The sequence below is a fragment of the Oncorhynchus mykiss genome, chromosome 12, assembly GCF_013265735.2.
Source record: "Oncorhynchus mykiss isolate Arlee chromosome 12, USDA_OmykA_1.1, whole genome shotgun sequence".
Classification (NCBI taxonomy): domain Eukaryota; kingdom Metazoa; phylum Chordata; class Actinopteri; order Salmoniformes; family Salmonidae; genus Oncorhynchus; species Oncorhynchus mykiss.
The window spans coordinates 68,867,678-68,887,154 of record NC_048576.1 but is presented as its reverse complement, the minus strand read 5'-3'; the positions used below and the strand labels follow the sequence as shown (position 1 = coordinate 68,887,154).

General features: G+C 44.5%; 2 protein-coding genes across 8 annotated transcripts in view; both read left to right on the top strand.

Moving 5' to 3' along the window:
- LOC110538951 (1-phosphatidylinositol 4,5-bisphosphate phosphodiesterase delta-3-A-like) overlaps positions 1-5,598 on the top strand; it is a 28,914-nt gene extending 23,316 nt beyond the window's left edge. Inside the window, exons 8-16 of one of the 2 annotated variants that reach the window (XM_036938192.1) lie at positions 28-180; positions 1,196-1,336; positions 1,450-1,603; positions 1,834-1,950; positions 2,423-2,601; positions 2,825-2,960; positions 3,414-3,563; positions 3,655-3,735; positions 4,131-5,598. In XM_036938192.1, the coding sequence (XP_036794087.1) occupies positions 28-180; positions 1,196-1,336; positions 1,450-1,603; positions 1,834-1,950; positions 2,423-2,601; positions 2,825-2,960; positions 3,414-3,563; positions 3,655-3,735; positions 4,131-4,138 (1,119 nt within the window). In that variant the 3' untranslated portion in view covers positions 4,139-5,598. Of the gene's footprint in view, positions 1-27; positions 181-1,195; positions 1,337-1,449; positions 1,604-1,833; positions 1,951-2,422; positions 2,602-2,824; positions 2,961-3,413; positions 3,564-3,654 lie in introns of both variants that reach the window. The other variant, XM_036938191.1, reaches the window with a different exon arrangement.
- Positions 5,599-8,875: 3,277 nt separating this feature from the next.
- Positions 8,876-19,477, top strand: LOC110538138 (glycylpeptide N-tetradecanoyltransferase 1). Of its 6 annotated transcripts, none has more exons than XM_021624763.2 (12): positions 8,876-9,031; positions 11,202-11,310; positions 11,577-11,721; positions 15,550-15,668; positions 15,842-15,933; positions 16,108-16,224; positions 16,393-16,563; positions 16,674-16,782; positions 16,937-17,107; positions 17,364-17,531; positions 18,192-18,329; positions 18,705-19,477. In XM_021624763.2, exons 1-12 carry the CDS (start codon positions 8,922-8,924, stop codon positions 18,723-18,725), a joined length of 1,470 nt encoding a protein of 489 aa, XP_021480438.1. In that variant the 5' UTR covers positions 8,876-8,921; the 3' UTR covers positions 18,726-19,477. The 6 variants fall into 6 exon arrangements, with proteins under 6 accessions (XP_021480438.1, XP_021480433.1, XP_021480436.1 ...); XM_021624758.2 differs by having other exon boundaries at positions 11,556-11,721; XM_021624761.2 differs by having other exon boundaries at positions 11,202-11,316.

Below are 19,477 nucleotides of genomic sequence, written 5' to 3'. Positions count from 1 at the left end.
TGAACCAACCCTTGTTTCTTCCTTTAGGCCTCCCCATACCCCCTGATCCTGTCCCTTGAGAACCACTGTACTGTGGAGCAGCAGACAGTCATGGCCAGGCACCTGCGCACCATCCTGGGCAAGAGGCTGCTCACCAAGCCCCTCAAAGACCACCCTCTGAAGGACCTGCCCTCTCCTGAGGTACGACACACACCCCTGTCCCCAGCTCTCTACTCATCCCTGTCCCCGGCTCTCTACTCACCCCTGTCCCCCGCTCTCTACTCATCGCTGTCCCCAGCTCTCTACTCACCCCTGTCCCCAGCTCTCTACTCACCCCTGTCCCCAGCTCTCTACTCACCCCTGTCCCCAGCTCTCTACTCACCCCTGTCCCCAGCTCTCTACTCACCCCTGTCCCCAGCTCTCTACTCACCCCTGTCCCCAGCTCTCTACTCATCCCTGTCCCCAGCTCTCTACTCACCCCTGTCCCCAGCTCTCTACTCACCCCTGTCCCCAGCTCTCTACTCACCCCTGTCCCCAGCTCTCTACTCACCCCTGTCCCCAGCTCTCTACTCACCCCTGTCCCCAGCTCTCTACTCACCCCTGTCCCCAGCTCTCTACTCACCCCTGTCCCCAGCTCTCTACTCACCCCTGTCCCCAGCTCTCTACTCACCCCTGTCCCCAGCTCTCTACTCACCCCTGTCCCCAGCTCTCTACTCACCCCTGTCCCCGGCTCTCTACACACACCTGTCCCCGGCTCTCTACACACACCTGTCCCCGGCTCTCTACACACACCTGTCCCCGGCTCTCTAGTCACCCCTGTCCCCGGCTCTCTAGTCACCCCTGTCCCCAGCTCTCTACTCATCCCTGTCCCCAGCTCTCTACTCACCCCTGTCCCCAGCTCTCTACTCACCCCTGTCCCCAGCTCTCTACACACACCTGTCCCCGGCTCTCTAGTCACACCTGTCCCCGGCTCTCTAGTCACCCCTGTCCCCAGCTCTCTACTCATCCCTGTCCCCGGCTCTCTAGTCACCCCTGTCCCCAGCTCTCTACACACACCTGTCCCCGGCTCTCTAGTCACCCCTGTCCCTTACTGCATAAGAAACCTGTTGTATTTTTCTCCTCTCTCTCCCATCCCTCGCATGTTTATGGAACGATTGTGGAATACTAACAGGAATATTTACATATGTTTTGAAGCATCTCTTTATTCCCTCTGCAGGAGCTTAGGGGTCGTATCCTGGTGAAGGGGAAGAAGGATGTTCAGCACCTGAACCAGCTGGGGAAAACCAGCAGCTTTGATACCAGCTCGGACGACGAGGCATCAAGCAGAAACAAAAAGGACAAAAAGGACCCTGCCAAGGTGCTACACATTTACCTTCCATGTAACTGAGGCGGCACTAAGTCTACAGAAATGTATCAGGAACATACAATATATCAAGCTTTTCTCATGTGCACTCTGTGTTTCTGGCTCAGGCGGTCTCATCTAAGCTGAGCCCAGAGCTGTCTGAACTGGTGGTGTACTGTCGAAGTGTCCCCTTCCGCGGGTTCCAACACTCTGCCCAGAAACCACCCGATGAGCTGTCATCCTTCAATGAGAATGACGCCCTCAAACACATCAAGGACACAGGCAAGGGGCTTAGGAAGACATAACTCGAACAGAACAGTTTTCTGTGAATCAGTTCCTGATTAGATCCGACTCATAGTTCTTACTGGCACTGTATTTGTAGAGAGAGTCCTTGTATACATGGGTGCATTTGTGCATCATGTTGTCGTGCATATTTGTGTGTGTCTGTCTTTTTTATATGCGTTTGAGGTACTGTAGTGGATCTCTTACCCTGTCCTCTCATCACCTTCCAGGAAAGCTGTTTGTCAGACACAACAGCAGGCAGCTGAGCCGGATCTACCCCTCCGGGCAGCGCCTCCAATCCTCCAACTACGACCCCCAGGATATGTGGAACGGCGGCTGCTCGATGGGTCAGCACTCTGGGCTGGAGGGGGTGTGGGAGGTGGGATGGAGGAGGGAGTTGGTACAGGTGGCTCATTTATTTAACATTATCTAGCCTGGAAGTCCCAGGAGATGGAAAGCTATTTTACATTGGGCCTCCTCTGAGAGCATTGCAAATGTTAGGTATTTGCCTCCTATTCCTCACTTCAGTAGTCATAATAACTAACCTCACACTTTGCTGCTTGGTAAAGTGTGTTCTGTTGTTCACCCCTGTCTCCGGCTCTCTACTCACCCCTGTCTCCGGCTCTCTACTCACCCCTGTCTCCGGCTCTCTACTCACCCCTGTCCCAGGCTCTCTACTCAGCCCTGTCCCCGGCTCTCTACTCACAGGGGTGAACAACAGAACACACTTTACCAGGCTGCAAAGTGTGAGGTTAGTTATTATGAGTAGTTGTTGTCTCTTTTCACACCCCTGTCTGTCCTCCCTCTCTCTCTCTGCAGTGGCTCTGAATTTCCAGACTCCAGGGGAGCAGATGGATCTGAACCAGGGCCGCTTCCTGCCTAACGGCCGCTGTGGATACGTCCTCAAGCCCAGCTTCCTGTGCAGCCCCAGCTCCAGCTTCAACCCAGAGATCACAGGAGGTGGGCCAGGACACATCCCAACTCAGCTCACCATACGGGTGAGAAACCTGCTGGGAATCAGATTCTGTTGTGGTGGTTTATATGTGGTAACTGCCTTGTTGGAATAGTAGGGCACATTTTAGTTAGCAGTGTTATGGAAGCAGACCAAGGTAGTAAACTACTTCACCTTATTAGTCATTTTGCAAAATAATTTGAATCATTTTCATATTAGAGTTTTATTTACAAAGGCAAAAAAAGTAATTGGGGTGATTTTGTGTTCAGATATTATCAGCACAGCAGCTGCCTAAGATCAACACAGAAAAGCCCAACTCCATTGTGGACCCGCAGGTGTGGGTGGAAATTCACGGGGTGGCCATTGATAATTCCAGAGACAAAACCCACCGAATCGACAACAATGGTGACCTTCCACTCATCTATTGCACATCTATTATACTCCCATTCAAGAAATGGATCACGAGGGTTGTATACACCCTTGAGTTCACATATGAACCATATTAGAAATAGAATTAGAAGAACATAATAGTATTAGGAATTATTTTTTACCATGAAATAACATAAGTATTCCAGGGCACCTGTATGACTCCCACCACCTATGGCACTATTCCACACAGGAAATTGATCAGGAACGTTATTCCGTACTCCCATATTTATTTTTACCATAATGATAATTAAACATGATAGATACCCCAGCTACTCCATTATCATTGCTCAGTACAATTTTCTGAGACATGCGAGTACCAGAAAATGATACTTCTCGTGTAGAGTGCCATTATCCCGGTCTGGTGAGTAGTTTCAGGCTGTGAATGGTGTTGGATGGCAGTGTCTGACAGCTCTCCTATGCCCCCTGCAGGTTTTAACCCACGCTGGGACAGCACTTTGAGCTTCCAGCTGCAGGTTCCTGAGCTGGCCCTGGTACGCTTTGTAGTGGAAGACCATGACCACAAAGCCAAGAACGACTTTGTGGGCCAGTACACCTTGCCCTTCACCAGCCTCCGTACAGGTACTAGGTTACTGTGTCTGTATTGTAGGGGTGTTTGTGTAGCTAGTGTGTCTGTGAGGTGACACTGACACCAGTGAGTCTATTTCTCTAGGTTACCGCCATGTCCACTTGCTGAAGGCAGATGGCTCCAGCCTCTCTCCATCCACCCTTTTCATCCATGTCAAGGTGTCCGGTAAGGGGGTCCCCATCAAGACTGTGTCCGAGCGCATGGCCTTGGCTAAGAGCAAGGGCAAAGCATGACGCATATCTACCTGAACTAGTGCCGCACTTATCTGATAAGCGTCATGCTTCTCTTTTTGGGGGGGGGAAAGTCTTCCTAATTGGGGTGAAAAGGACAAGCTGCTACCTGCCTATGTCCCAGTACTCTTTTCATACACCCAATTTAGAATTGTCAGGACATCTACGGTTCCCTGGCTACAGAGAGGAAGACATCATTCCTTCTCAGTGAAACCTGGATGATAGTCTTGCCTGTTGATGAATAGTGTTGGCTGGGAGAGAAAGTTGCTGCTGTGAGAGTATTCTGTACTCTGTCGTCAGTGCATTGAGTGTTCGTGTCTGTTTCCATAGAGACATGACTTTGGCGCTGACCCGTTTTACACAGGAACTCTACCTGGCAGCCGTCTGCCTACTATGAAGCCAATATGGAGTTTTTGTTTTTATATTCAAAGCCAGATTTGTGTCCTGGAGTCCCTGGAGCAGATCATGAAGATGTTTCCCAACATTTTTTACATATTTAAAGTTAAGAAATATTTAACTTTTTTGCTACTTTTAGCTGATGTGTGGTGAGCGTTCTGGCACAAAAATGGTCACCGGGCATCACCCAGGTGGGTGCCGCACATTGATGGTGGATGAGGTGAGTTTCCCTCTACTATGTAAAGCTCCCGGAGTACCTCGGTTGGTAGAAAAGCACTATATATATATATATCCAATCAATTATTCAAACTTTTTTACTATTACAGAATATTATGGTTGAAACTTCTAGAAGTGTTTTATCAGGGCAAGACTTGTAGTTGTGCTCCTTTTTCCAAGACAACGATAGTGTTTATTGACTCAATTTTATCTGTAAATTAAGTCTAGTTGCCGTGGTATTGGTCTGTCACACTTGGCATGACACAGTCCAAAATACTGAATGAATGCCTTAACCTTAGTGACAGAATGAATACATTTCAACACTTAATGTGTTTGCAACAAATTGTGTTTGTTGCAAATGATGAAACACACTACTTTCTGTGTGAAATTGCTAATAGAAGTTTTTAGATTATATTTAACATTGTTGTAAAATGTTATATTCTAATGTAGTTACAGTATTCTAATTCTCTCAGTGAAATGAATTCATTTGCATACTGCATGTACTTTCTCTGACACTAACCTCCTTTTGCTAAATAAAAACAGCATCAAAGTTACAGAGGGTCAAATCAAGACTAATGCAATTGACCACGATTATGTTGAATACATATAATTGAAGTATTAGCTTTCATGAATTTTCAAGGTCAGTTTTCATAATCCATAATGCACTAGTAGAATGTATTGTTACTAGACTATATTATTTGTGTTCTTTCTTCTGGTCATCTAAATTTAAATTCAAAGTCACTTTAATTTTGAAAACCGGCAAATGGTTTTGACAGTTTGAAATGCCTTATTTGCCTTATTTCAATGGAAACAGCTGTTAGTATTCTTTCTTGTAGTTGCTAAGACAGTATATTCTTACCTGTTTACCTTGGTGTCTCTTTTCATTGTGTACTTTGTTGTGACTTTTATTTCTGTGGGCATCAGATTCATATGGGTCAGTGTTAAATCCAGCCACCAAATCTGAAAGGTCTCCCAGTCTATTTAACAACAAAAAGCACTTGTACCATCTTCAAAGTTTGGATTCGTCTTTATAGTACTATAGAAACAAATCATTTCCCTGAGCTTCAGGAGAAATATTCTCATTGACATTAGTAATAGTAAGTGACATTAGTACAGTATTTCTTTTGTCTGTGTGAAAGCCAAGAGTAGCATGTTCAGTTTTTATAAAAACTATTTTAACTCAACTGTGCCCTTCTGTATTTTCAAATTTGGCATACTATTCCAATGTTTTTGTGCTTGAATGGTGTTTGTGTGAGAAAACAGATTTTTTTTTGAGGGAAGTGAAGTAGGAGATGGTATGCACAACATCCTAACACACAACACACACAGAGCCTCCTTCTGCCGTATAAATGTCTAGTTCGTCTGTAGTGCTGGATTCATTGGAGAACATCAAACTATCACAACTCATTTAGTATCAGTGTAGATGATTAAAGCCCCATTTGTAAGTTTGACTCGTTTCACCTATCCAGATGTTGTAAAGATGTATGAGTAATGTGAAATCAAAAGACAGAAATCAGTGCATCATACAGTGGTGGAAAATGTACCCAATTGTCATACTTGAGTAAGGGTATAGATACCTTAGTAGAAAGTTACTCAAGTAAAAGTGAGTCACCCAGTAAAATACTACTTGAGGTAAAGTCTAAAAGTATTTGGTTTTAAATATATTTAAGTATCAAAGGTAAATGTAATAGCTAAAATATGCTTAAGTATCAAAAGTAGAAGTATAAATCCTTTCAAATTCCTTAAGCAGGCGGCACCATTTTCTTGTTTTTTAAATGTATGGACAGCTAGGGCATACTACAACACTGACATTATTTTCAAAAGTTTCATTTGTGATTAGTGAGTCAACCAGAACATAGGCAGTAGGAATGACCATGTGTTCTCTTGATAAGTGTGTGAATTTCACAATTTTCCTGTTCTGCTAAGCATTCAAAATGTACTTTGGGTTGTCAATGAAAATGTATTGAGTAAAAAGTACAATATTTCTTTAGGAATGTAGTGAAGTAAAAGTATAAGTTGTCAAAAATATAAATAGTAAAGGCCAGTAACACAAGCCTACCAGACGAGCTGAACTACTTCTATGCTCGCTTCGAGGCAAATAACACTGAAACATGCATGAGAGCACGAGCTGTTCCGGAAAATAGTGTGATCACGATCTCCGGAGCCGATGTGAGTAAGACATTTAAACAGGTCAGCATTCACAAGGCCGCAGGGCCAGATGGATTACCAGGACGGGAACTGCGAGCATGCGCTGACCAACTGGCAAGTGTCTTCACTGACATTTTCAACCTCTCCCCGTCCGAGTCTGTAATACCAACATGCTTTAAGCAAACCAACATAGTCCGTGTAACCCAGAAACACTAAGGAAACCTGCCAAAATGACTACTGACCCGTAGCACTCATGTCTATAGCCATGCAGTGCTTTAAAAGTTTGGTCATGGCTCTTATCAACACCATTATCCCAGAAACCCTAGACACACTCCAATATGCATACCGTCCTAACAGATTCACAGATGATGCGTTCTTTATTGCACTCCACACTGCCCTTTCCCACCTGGACAAAAGGAACACCTACAGTATGTGAGAATGCTATTCATTGGCTACAGCTCAGTGTTCAACACCATAGTGTCCTCAAAGTTCATCAATAAGCTAAGGACTAAACACCTCCCTCTGCAACTGGATCCTGGACTTCCTGACGGGCTGCCCCCAGGTGGTAAGGGTAGGTAACAACACATCCGCCATGCTGATCCTCAACACGCTGATCCTGAGCACGCACCCTGCTCAGTCCCCTCCTGTACTCCCTGTTCACTCATGACTGCACAGCTAGGCACGACAGAACAGTGGTAGGCCTGATCACTGACAACGATGAGACAGCTTAAAGGGAGGAGGTCAGAGACCTGGCCATGTGGTGCCAGGATAACAACCTCTCCCTCAACGTGATCAAGACAAAGGAGATGATTGTGGACTACAGGAAATGGAGGACAGAGCACACCCCCATTCTCATCGACAGGGTTGTAGTGGAGCAGGTTGAGAGCTTCAAGTTCCTTGGTGTCCACATCACCAACAAACTAACATGGTCCAAGCACACCAAGACAGTCGTGAATAGGGCACAACAAAACCTATTCCCCCTCAGGAGACTGAAAAGATTTGGTATGGGTCCTCAGATCCTCAAAAGGTTCTACAGCTGCACCATCGAGAGCATCCTGACTGGTTGTATCACTGCCTGGTATAGCAGCTTCTCGGCCTCCGACCGCAGGGCACTACAGAGGGTAGTGCGTACAGCCCAGTACATCACTGGGGCCAAGCTTCCTGCCATCCAGGACCTCTATATCAGGCGGTGCCAGAGGAATGCCCTAAAAATTGTCAAAGACTCCAACCACCCTAGTTATAGACTGTTCTCTCTGCTACCGCATGGCAAGCGGTACCTGAGCGCCAAGTCTAGGTCCAAGAGGCTTCTAAACAGCTTCTACCCCCAAGCCATAAGACTCCTGAACATCTAATCAAATGGCTACACAGACTATTTGCAGTGCCCCCCCCCCCCCCCCCCCCCCTTTACGCTGCTGCTGCTACTCTCTGTTATTATCTATGCATAGTCACTTCATAACTCTACCTACATGTACATATTACCTCAATTACCTCGACTAACTGGTGCCCCCGCACATTGACTCTGTACCGGTACCCCCTGTATATAGCCTCGCTATTGTTATTTTACTGCTGCTCTTTAACTACTTGTTACTTTTATTTCTTATTCATATTTTTTAAACTGCATTGTTGGTTAGGGGCTTGTAAGTAAGCATTTCACTGTTCGGTGCACTGTATTCGGTGCATGTGACTAATACAATTTGATTTGATTTTGGATACCCCAGAACTCTTCTTAAGTACTACTTTAGAGTATTTTTACTTAGCTACTATACACCACTGGTATCATATGATTATACCCAGGTCAGGTGACAAGATTTGCTGGCACCCCCATACTGTCTATGAATGGCACATATCAACACAGGTGAGTCCAATGATGTATCTAATCCCTGGATTGCTGATGCCATAATTTGTATTTCCCAGAACGAGCCGTCCTTCATAGAAATGAATGGAAGTCTACAGTATTACAAATTACATGTATTTAAGTAACTTTTGTTGTAGTGGGGACAGTAAAATAGGTACTTTCTAAAAACAATAGTTAAAGGAAATTTGTTTTATTAAATTGTTTCAATTTTTATTTTTAGTTCACATCTGAGCGATCATTTAGTGTGTATTTATAAATCATTGAGTGAGTCACAACTACGTGACATTGCTTAATGCTGAGGCTCAAACCTGTTTAGGGACTTGTACCTTATGAAGCCTTATGCATCTATTTGCCTGCATCGAAAGTGTTGTTAAAATTAAGATTTCACAACCTGTCACATGAATGACTACATGAACCAGAATGCACCACAACAGTCAGCCAATAGTATCGCAGGTTCTGTTGAGGAGTTGAATGCACGCGGTGTTTCTTCACTTCCTGGTTTAAAGATGGCGGATGAGAATGAGACAGCACCGAAGCCGGAGAAAGAAGAGGAGGTAGAAGAAGACCATGGACATTGCAGTGATTGCGAAAATGAAGAGCATCACTTTGATGATGGGTAAGGGTGCAAACTTATTTTTGTAGCATTATAGAAAATGTGTCATGCTCTTACGCTCGTTTTAAAGATACGATGCAACCTAAGGTTGGGCATACCGATTCAACTAATCCCTCCCACTTTCTTTTGAACGATTGGCGATAACGGTTTACTAATTACCTGCTTTTCGCTCTGATTGGATCTAAATAGGGTATTTTCCTGTTGTGGGCGGGGTTTCAACCCATTCCTCCTTATGCTTTTATCGCGAGGCTTTGTTAACTACCTTTGGTCACTGTACAAGAAATTGAACCCATTATTATGATAAATTAAATACAGTTATGCGGTGAAGACCAAAACAAATCAGATTGCAGTAAAATATTAAACTGGAACACCTGGCATTCGAATCGAGAACAGCGCCCAAATGTTAAATACCACGTCCTAACTCAAATGCGAAACTAATAACGTTAGCTAACTAGCCAGCTATGACTTTTTACGACGTTGACTTGTTAGCTAGCTGACTCCCGAACTTGTGACAGTGTCTGTCAAAAACAATCAACATATTATTTACTCTGATGCATCGTCTGTTTTCCTTTTTAGCACAGCAACACCAGCATGATGGGTGCTAATTTATTTAGTATATTTGGTTCATTTCTACCATGCGCTGCATGTTCTGTCCCCAGGAAATGTCACTTCTTATTTAGTGTAAAATGTGGATTCCAAAAGCCATTAAATATATGGTCAGGTGTACTTTACCATAACGCACAAATATGGCTATTGAAAGGGAATGTTATGCTTTTTAAAAAACATTATTTATCAACTTCCATGAAATATAAGCCTGATAATATTTTAAATCTACATTATTTTATAGTCCTTGTTAAATTCTCTTATCAATAACGTTTTTTTCATGGTTATTGTATTTATTATTTAAGATGTTCTTTGTCCCTGATAGTTTGTTGTAATTCTCCATTTACGAAAACAATCCCTTTCTAAAATGACACCACATTCAGGAAGTTGCATAATTTCTTTGGTGGGAAAACGGTGGTGCAGAGGTACAACAATATAAACACACATTTTTGTTATCTATTTTTCCATGTTTCATGTTGTTAGTCTGTTTGGCCCACTCATACATTTCTACCCTGTTAGGCTAAATTATAGAGAAAATTAACCACATTTCATATGTTTGATAGAGAAGTTAAAATCCTGTTCAAGTGATCACTATTATGCTACCTCATTCTTGCTCACTCACAGAGCTACCCAGTTAGGTTCCACCCTGTTAGTTGGAAAATGACAAAAAAAAAAACATAAGTGCCATAGTTTGAGCTCTAAAGCGCCCTTATTTTGCCAGGAGAAAATGAAAGTCACTGCTCAACATTCCTTCTGTAAATTGCAGGGTTGGCCTAACCATATAGTGACATGTAGCTAGCTTGCTATTTGTTTAGCTGGGATGCAACCATTGTTAAAACTCTCTTGCTTGCATTGAAGCTATATTTGTTCTTTCAACAACAACCTATTTAAACTGGGTGTGGATTACAGTCCTTGTGTGGCTTGACGATGTCAGCGTGTATGCGAGCATCTGGAACCCTGCTAGGTAGATAAATAAGTTAGCTATCAAATCAAATATTCATGTTAACGTTAGTTAGCTAAATGAAACGAATGGTTCTGGATGGTAGTTAGGCTCGACTGCTAGAATGGAAGCCTGTCGAATAAGCCATTGAATGCCATTGAATGCTTGGTCGTTTATTGTTCCCTCATACACACGTACACACAGACACGCATAGCCACACATACTCCCCCTGGGGGTCATGTGATTCACCATCTGTCCTGGTGTTACAAATACAGGCCATTCCCTAGCCTACTCCCCTCTTGGACGCTAATGGGATTATCCCCTGTTCTTGTAAGTATACTGCTGTCTCCCTGTCCTGCCCAGGAAATGGGCCTTGGGGTGGGGGTGGGGGGCTCTTCTAGAGTCATTGATGATCAGGGGATGGAGGAATAACTCCAACCAATTTAAACTAGCTTAGGGATGAACTGTAAGTTATGTGTATTTGAGACAAAAGGTGTTTGTTGCCAACCTATCTTAAAAAAAACTGGGTATTCTAGGATGGTAGTGAAGAGGACTGAAACAGTTGTGGCATTCTCCTGGCCTATGGAAAGTCTTATAGTTACATGTTTTTTTTTTGTTGTCCTATGGTAGTGACAAGGTCCAGGGAGATGACAGTGGCGCCAAGAAGAAGAAAAACAAAAAGAAGAAGAAGAAGTCTGGGGCAAATAAAGAACCTGCAGAGGAGGATCCGCTAGGCAAGGTAGATGTATGTACATGTGTGTAGGCCACATGAGTGAGTGTTGGGGCAAATGGTTTTGCTTTGTGTTTGTGTCCCTCTGTTTGTTCCTTTTGCGAGAGTAGTGCTAGAAAGACCGACATTGACTTATTGTTCTGTAACTTTTGAAAACTGCCTCTACAAAACTGCATGGAGATTAGTGGGTGTGTTTGTCTGTGCAGACGTTGTTTTGCATTTGGCAATTTATTTCCTTTTCAACCCTACATTAGTCTTTCTTTCTCTCTACACAGGTGAACTCGCTGCCTGCTGATAAGCTGCAGGAGATCCAAAAGGCAATTGAACTTTTCTCTGTAGGCCAGGGCCCTGCCAAAACCATGGAGGAGGCAAGCCGACGCAGCTACCAGTTCTGGGACACACAGCCCGTCCCCAAGCTAGGTATGACATTTGGCAGGGGTACAGAAATGTCTCCACAACCTCACTGTAGTGACTAGTAGGGATTAACACGGGTAACCGGGATCCCGGGACTGTACCGGGACCACTCTTCACATTTCCTGAAAAGCAAGAAATTACATCATTTTCCCCCAATGTCGCACTAATGCAATTCCACAAAATACACATGGTCCACAAAATACACATGTGCAGTAGCAGATTGTCAAAAATAAAATAGCACAATATCCAAGCAGGTTGTCTCATGGAAGCCTTGAACCTAGCGTATTTACTTCACAAAGTCGCCATAAATTCAAAGTTCATGCATACTTGACACTGCCGGACTGCAGACGAGACCGGAATGCAGTTTAGATTTCTTATCAGAACTGAACATTTGATTCTGGTCTGACCAAAGCTCGGTGAGCTGAAAACCTGAGCCCTGGTCCGACATCACAGAAATGAATCGGAATCATAAAACACAGGACGAGATGTTAAAACTGTCCATTGTGCCAATAGATGGTATGCACTCACATGAGATTTGCAGTGATGTTGACAGAGTGGCATGGGAGGTTTATTTCTTAGACTGGGTTAAGATGTCAATTTTGGGACACATCCTCAGTAGTGTGCCTTCGAATCAGTGGGTGTTTCGGCCTTTAATCACTAAACACCCTCTTCAAAGGTGACCAGCTAAATGGTGATCAAGCCTTAGCTTGTATCCCATGCCCCATTAAGATTTCCCACGGGACTATGCAAGGCAGGGTCGTCCTCTTCCCTGAGCCAGCCCAACAGCTGACCGCATACCTCATATGCCCTCCTCAAGTTGGAGGGATCTGAATTGGGTTCTCAGGTGGGGGTGGGGGGTCATGAAGTTATAGCCCAGCAAGGGTCCTTCCGTTTGATCCAGATCCACTGGCTGCCTCTTTCAGCTGCTTGAGAAACTGCTCTGACGGTCTGCTGCAGAGCCTGTCCATGGATTCCAAGTTCTTTCAGCAACCTGATGGTGGAAGAAGCCACGAATCCTCTGCATCCCACTTCAACTGGCCAGACTTTTGCATTCCAGCCACGCTGAGTTGCGTCTGGCGAAAGCGGGCGAAAGCGGAGTAAAAAGAGACCAGGAAACAGCCATCGGGCCTAGAAAAAGTGCAGAGCGAGAACACACCATGTGCTGTGCTGAATTAGTTGAGGAACATAATAACTCTTTGTATTAATGGAGGGCCTGTTTCGCAATTCAAAATAACGTAATTGGCAATCAAAGTCCCATACACACTCGCCCTTGTTAGATAACCTATGTCCTTGACAATTTTGTCTGTCATCCCATCTGGTTGTGCCTGTCTTGACTGCATCAATTTGATTTCAATGTTAGCCAGCTCATTTTTAGCTAGCTACAGTGCATTTGGAAAGTATTCAAACCTCTTGGCTTTTTCCACATGTTATGTTACAGGCTTATTTTAAAATTGATTAAATAGTTTTTTTCCCTCATCAATCTACATACAATTATCCATAACGACAAAGCAAAAACTGTTTTTTAGAAATGTAAATATCACATTTACGTAAGTATTCAGACGCTTTACTTAGTACTTTGTTGATGCACCTTTGGCAGCGTTTACAGCCTCCAGGCTTCTTGGGTATGACACTACAATCTTGGCACATTCTTCTCTGCAGATCCTCCCAAGCTCAGTCATTTTTGCAATTTGTTCCAGTCATTGGCAGCAGAGAACTGGAAGGAAAGGCGGCCAAAGGAGGTGTTGGCTTTGGGGATGATCAGTGAAATATACCTGCTGGAGCGTGTGCTACGGGTGGGTGTTGCTATGGTGACCAGTGTGCTGAGATAAGGCGGGGCTTTACCTAGCAAAGACTTATAGATGACCTGGAGCCAGTGGGTTTGGCAACGAATATGTAGCGAGGGCCAGCCAACGAGAGCATACTGGTCGCAGTGGTGGGTAGTATATGGAGCTTTGGTGACAAAATGGATGGCACTGTGATAGACTGCATCCAATTTGCTGAATACTGTGTTGGAGGCTATTTTGTAAATTACATCGCCGAAGTCAAGGATGGATAGGATAGTCAGTTTTATGAGGGTATGTTTGGCAGCATGAGCGAAGGAGGCTTTGTTGTGAAGTAGGAAGCTGATTCTAGATTTAATTTTGGATTGTAGATGCTTGATGTGAGTCTGGAAGGAGAGTTTACAGTTTAACCAGACACCAAGGTATTTGTAGTTGTCACCATATTCTAAGTCAGAACCGTCCAGAGTAGTGATGCTAGTCGGGCGGCCGGGTGCGGGCAGCAATCAGTTGAGGAGCATGCATTTCGTTTTACTTGCATTTAAGAGCAGTTGGAGGCCATGAAGAAGAGTTGTATGGCATTGAAGCTCGCCTGGAGGGTTGTTAACGCAGTGTCCAAAGAAGGGCCAGAAGTATACAGAATGGTGTCGTCTGCGTAGAGGTGGATCAGAGAATCACCAGCAGCAAGAGCAACATCATTGATGTATACAGAGAAGAGAGTTTGCCTGAGATTTGAACCCTGTGGCACCCCTGTAGACTGCCAGAAGTTTGGACAACAGGCCCTCTGATTTAACACACTGAACTCTGTCTGAGAAGTAATTGGTGAACCAGGCGAGGTCGTCATTTGAGAGACCAAGGCTATTGAGTCTGCCGATAAGAATGCGGTGTTTGACAGAGTCAAAAGCCTTGGCCAGGTCAATGAAGAATGCTGCACAGTTTAGAACCTTGAGCGTGGTTGAGGTGCACCCATGACCAGCTTGGAAACCAGATTGCATGGTGGAGAAGTTACGTTGGGGTTTGAAATGGTCTGTGATTCCATTTAAGAATGATGGAGGCCACTGTGTTCTTGGACCTTTAATGCTGCAGACATATTTTGGTACCCTTCCCCAGATCTGTGCCTCGACACAATCCTGTCTCAGAGCTCTACAAACAATTCCTTCTAACTCATGGCTTGGTTTTTGCTCTGAAGTGCACTGTCAACTGTGGGACCTTATATAGACAGGTGTGTGCCTTTCCAAATTGTGTCCAATCAATTGAATTTACCACAGGTGGACTCCAAATGATGGAGGCTTATGGTAGAGAAATTAACATTAATTTCTCTGGCAACAGCTCTGGTGGACATTCCTGCAGTCAGCATGCCAATTGCACACTCCCTAAAAACTTGAGACATCTGTGGCGTTGTGTAACAAAACTGCACATTTTAGTGGCCTTTTATTGTCCCCAGCACAAGGTGCACCTGTGTAATGATCATGCTGTTTAATCAGCTTCTTAATATGCCACACCTGTCAGGTGGAAGGATTATCTTGACAAAGGAGAAATGCTCACCAACAGGGATATAAACATGTTTGTGCATAACATTTGAGAGAGAGAGAAGCTTTTTGTGCATATGAAACAATTCTGGGATCTTTTTTATTTCAGCTCATGAAACATTTGACCTAGACTTTGCATGTTTATATTTTTGTTCAGTGTAGATGAATTACATTGTTAAAATAGGCCAATGATTGTATTTGTTTCTTCTAAAAAGCGGTAGTGACCTGAAGAGATTTGATATGAGTAGTCCAATTGGGCACTCTGTTTTTGGACTAAACCTCCTATAATGGCTCCCGAGTGGCGCAGCGTTCTAAGGCATTACATCTCAGTGCTAGAGGCGTCACTACAGACCCTGGTTCAATCCCATGGTAGGGTTTGGCCGGGGTAGGCCGTCATTGTAAAATAAGAATTTGTTCTTAACTGACTTGCCTAGTTAAAGGTTAAATAAGATGTATGCTTTGTATCTTTACATTGATTATGCAGATTACTAATATCCTCTTACATTGCGTTTTGTTGTTTACCTTAGGGGAGATGGTGACATCACATGGTTCCATCGAGCCTGACAAAGACAACATCCGGGAGGAGCCCTACAGCCTTCCTCCAGGCTTCACGTGGGACGCCTTGGACCTGGGCAACGCCGCTGTGGTGAGCAGGCTCCTCTACAACCCCTCCACCCCAGAGTGTCCCAAAACAATATAGTGATAGCAATCAAAATACTTCACTTGTGGTTATTCCAACAGCTGACCCCACTTTACCCTACTCAATTTAACCCTAGACCTTTTTCCCATGGCTCAGTCTGTTACTCTTCCTCCTCTTAGCTGAAGGAGCTGTACACTCTGCTCAATGAGAACTACGTGGAGGATGATGACAACATGTTCCGCTTCGACTACTCCCCAGAGTTCCTGCTCTGGTAACCCTTTATTACTTAGCTACGTCACCTTTGTTACATAAATGAGACTAGACAGCTATTTTATGTTTTATCTTTTAAAGGCAGGTTTTTTTTTTCTGACCAGGAAAACCTGGCCCTCAGGTTTTCTTTCATAGTTGGGAACTGACCTGTAATTGTAATGTCTCTCTACCTCAGGGCTCTGCGCCCCCCCGGCTGGCTGCCCCAGTGGCACTGTGGGGTGAGGGTAAACTCCAACCAGAAGCTGGTGGGCTTCATCAGTGCCATCCCTGCCAACATCCGCATCTATGACCAGTCAGTGAATATGCATCATGCTCCCATACACTGTAGTATTTTAATATAGCTAACAATAGGGATATAATATTCATTTGCTCCTTGACTATATCATTTCTTGTGTTCATTTGCTGTAAGAAGGCAGACATTAAGAGGCCTTAGTCACTTTAGACTGTTTTTGTCATTTAGAGATAAGAAGATGGTGGAGATCAACTTCCTGTGCGTCCACAAGAAGCTGCGCTCCAAGCGGGTAGCGCCAGTCCTGATCCGAGAGATCACCAGACGGGTCAACCTGAAGGGCATCTTCCAGGCTGTCTACACCGCTGGTGTGGTACTGCCCAAACCTGTGGGCACCTGCAGGTGGGTCTCTGAGAGACACACCAACCACACCAGACAGATACCCATCCAACCAAATTCATATGCTCTTACACACAAAAACAAAGTGATTATAAAATCTGTTATCTGTATAGGTACTGGCATCGCTCTCTGAACCCACGCAAGCTGATCGAGGTGAAGTTCTCTCACCTGAGCCGGAACATGACTATGCAACGCACCATGAAGCTGTACCGTCTGAATGAGGTGAGTCCGTGAGCAAAGCGCCATTAGGAGGCTATCCTCTGCACAACACCTGACTGCTCAGCCATCACCTGATGCCTCTATTTGAAATGTCTATTGTGCTGACAAACTCTCCATTGAAAATTATTGCCATGACCTTCCATCTCCTTCTCTCCAGTCCCCAAAGACGTCTGGCTTGCGGCCGATGACCAGGAAGGATGTCCCGGCCGTGCATCGCCTGCTCCTGGAGTACCTGAGCCAGTTCCACCTGGCCCCTGTCATGAGCCCCGAGGAGGTGGAGCACTGGCTGCTGCCCCAGGAGAGCATCATCGACACCTACCTGGTCGTAGTCAGTACCATTGATAAAACGTACACTACCGTAGACACCCATAACATTACAACACCTTACACGCTTAGTATATATGGTATACACTAAGTAGACCATTACACACAACCATATATGGACAGCTACCCAGATACCCTCTACTCTTCTATCTCTTGACAACATTGTTCACATTATGTCAGTGCTCTGGAAATGCATTTCACACACATCTAAAATAGAGTGAATGTAAAGTTGGAGGATGTGTGTCTTCTCTCTGTGGCAGTCCTCTGGAGGCAAGGTGACGGACTTCCTGAGCTTCTACACGCTCCCCTCTACTATCATGAACCATCCAGTGCACCGCAGCCTCAAGGCAGCCTACTCCTTCTACAACGTGCACACCACCACCACCCTGCTGGACCTGATGTCTGACGCACTCATTCTGGCCAAGTCGGTGAGTTGGTCCTCTTCAGGAGGCTGGGGATCGGCGGTCAAATGGGAGTTGGATTTGGGTACCAGGTCAAATATTTACTGTGTAAACTGAGTATACCAAACATTAGGAATCCTCCTAATATTGAGTTGCACCCCCACTTATTTGCTCTCAGAACAGCCTCAATTTGTCAGGCTATGGTCTGTACAAGGTGTCAAGTGTTCCACAGGGATGCTGTCCCACGTTGACTCCAATACTTCCCACAGTTGTGTCAAGTTGGCTTGATGTCCTTTGAGTGGTGGACCGTGCTTGATACACACAGGAAAATGTTGTGTGAAAAATCCAGCAGCATTGCAGTTCTTGACACAAACTGCTGTGCCTGTTACGTACTACCAAACCTGTTCAAAGGCACTTAAATATTTTGTCTTGCCCATTCACCCTCTGAATGGCACACATATCTTAGTTGTCTCCTCCCATTGATCTACACTGATTTGAAGTGGATTTAACAAGGGACATCAATAAGGGATCATAGCTTTCACCTGGATTCACCTGGTCAGTCTGTCATGGAAAGAGCAGCTATTCTTAATTTTCTGTATACTCAGATAACGATGAATTATACACAACTCAATCCCTCTCCCCTATCTCTCTGTATCCCTCTCTTTCATCCCTATCGTCAATATCCAGAAAGGGTTTGACGTTTTCAATGCACTGGACCTGATGGAGAATAAGACTTTCCTTGAGAAGCTCAAGTTTGGCATCGGAGATGGGAATCTACAGTATTATCTGTACAATTGGAAGTGTCCTAGCATGGGATCAGAGAAGGTGCGTCATGGTTCATATTTACTGATAGTTCAGTCAGTTCCTAGAGAGATGACTATTTTTCACATTGATATAAATTATCCATGGTAATATGATGATATTGAAACAGTGTTTTGTGTTCCCTAGACTGTACTGTAAACCAATGGATATTTAGATCATGCCTATGGAGATATCCACCACTAAGAGCTAAATAGTTATTTTTTCTAGTACAAACGGAGGAAGTGTGATGAGAGAGGGAGGGAACCATTGAGTTGATTATCTTGCTATCACAGTTAAGCCAGGCAGAGAAGTATACAGGCCTCACAGAACGCATCGTGTGTTTTCTCATTTTAGCTTCTGGTGCAACTATCATAAGCTTCCTTTTTCTGTGGTTCACAGGTTGGCTTAGTACTACAGTGACATCCTCCACCCCCCCACCCCCCCACTGAGCGTCACAGTTAGGCCAGGAGACCACAAAACGCACTGACCACCTGACAGATGGACCGATGGACTTCCTGCTTCAGGAAAGAGAACCCACCGCCCATTTTTACTTATTGACCTTTGACCTGCACTACTGCTGCCAGGCAGGGAGTCGGGGGAGTTGGTCCTTCTCCACGCTCTCTCTCTCTCTCTCTCCCTCCCATCACATGGACCTTAAGCCATTTTAGTTACCATCCCAACTGAAGTCTGTCATGATTGTACTAGATATCTTATACACACACTGCACAATTCGCCAAATAACACACACGTGTAACTACACAACATACATGTACAGTAAGACCGACATGACAGGAAAATTATACTAACACATACTGACCCAGGGGTGGGCAACTCCAGTCCTCCGGGGCCTGATTGGTGCCACATTTTGTCTTCATCCCTAGCAAACACAGCTGATTTAATTAAATTGCATTCTAAACTGAAAATCGTGATTATTGGAGTCAGGTGTGTTAGCTGTGGCTGGGGCAAAACTGGAACACCAAGCAGGCCCTCGACTGGAATTGCCCACCCCTGCACTAGACGCTAACATTTTATATTCATTCATGTGTGCAATGCGCTTTTTCAAAACAAATCTCTCATCATCCCCGAAGTACAGTGTTGGAGAATAAAAAATCAAAACAATCAAAAACATTTAAAAAGGAAGAAGAACTAAAAAAAAAAAAAAAAAGATAAGG

Coding starts and splice junctions, on each gene's coding strand:
- LOC110538138 (XM_021624757.2), top strand. CDS start 8,922: ATGGCGGATGAGAATGAGACAGCACCGAAGCCGGAGAAAGAAGAGGAG. Junction 15,934..16,107: donor TCCCCAGAGTTCCTGCTCTG/GTAACCCTTTAT, acceptor TCTCTACCTCAG/GGCTCTGCGCCCCCCCGGCT. Junction 16,225..16,392: donor AACATCCGCATCTATGACCA/GTCAGTGAATAT, acceptor TTTGTCATTTAG/AGATAAGAAGATGGTGGAGA.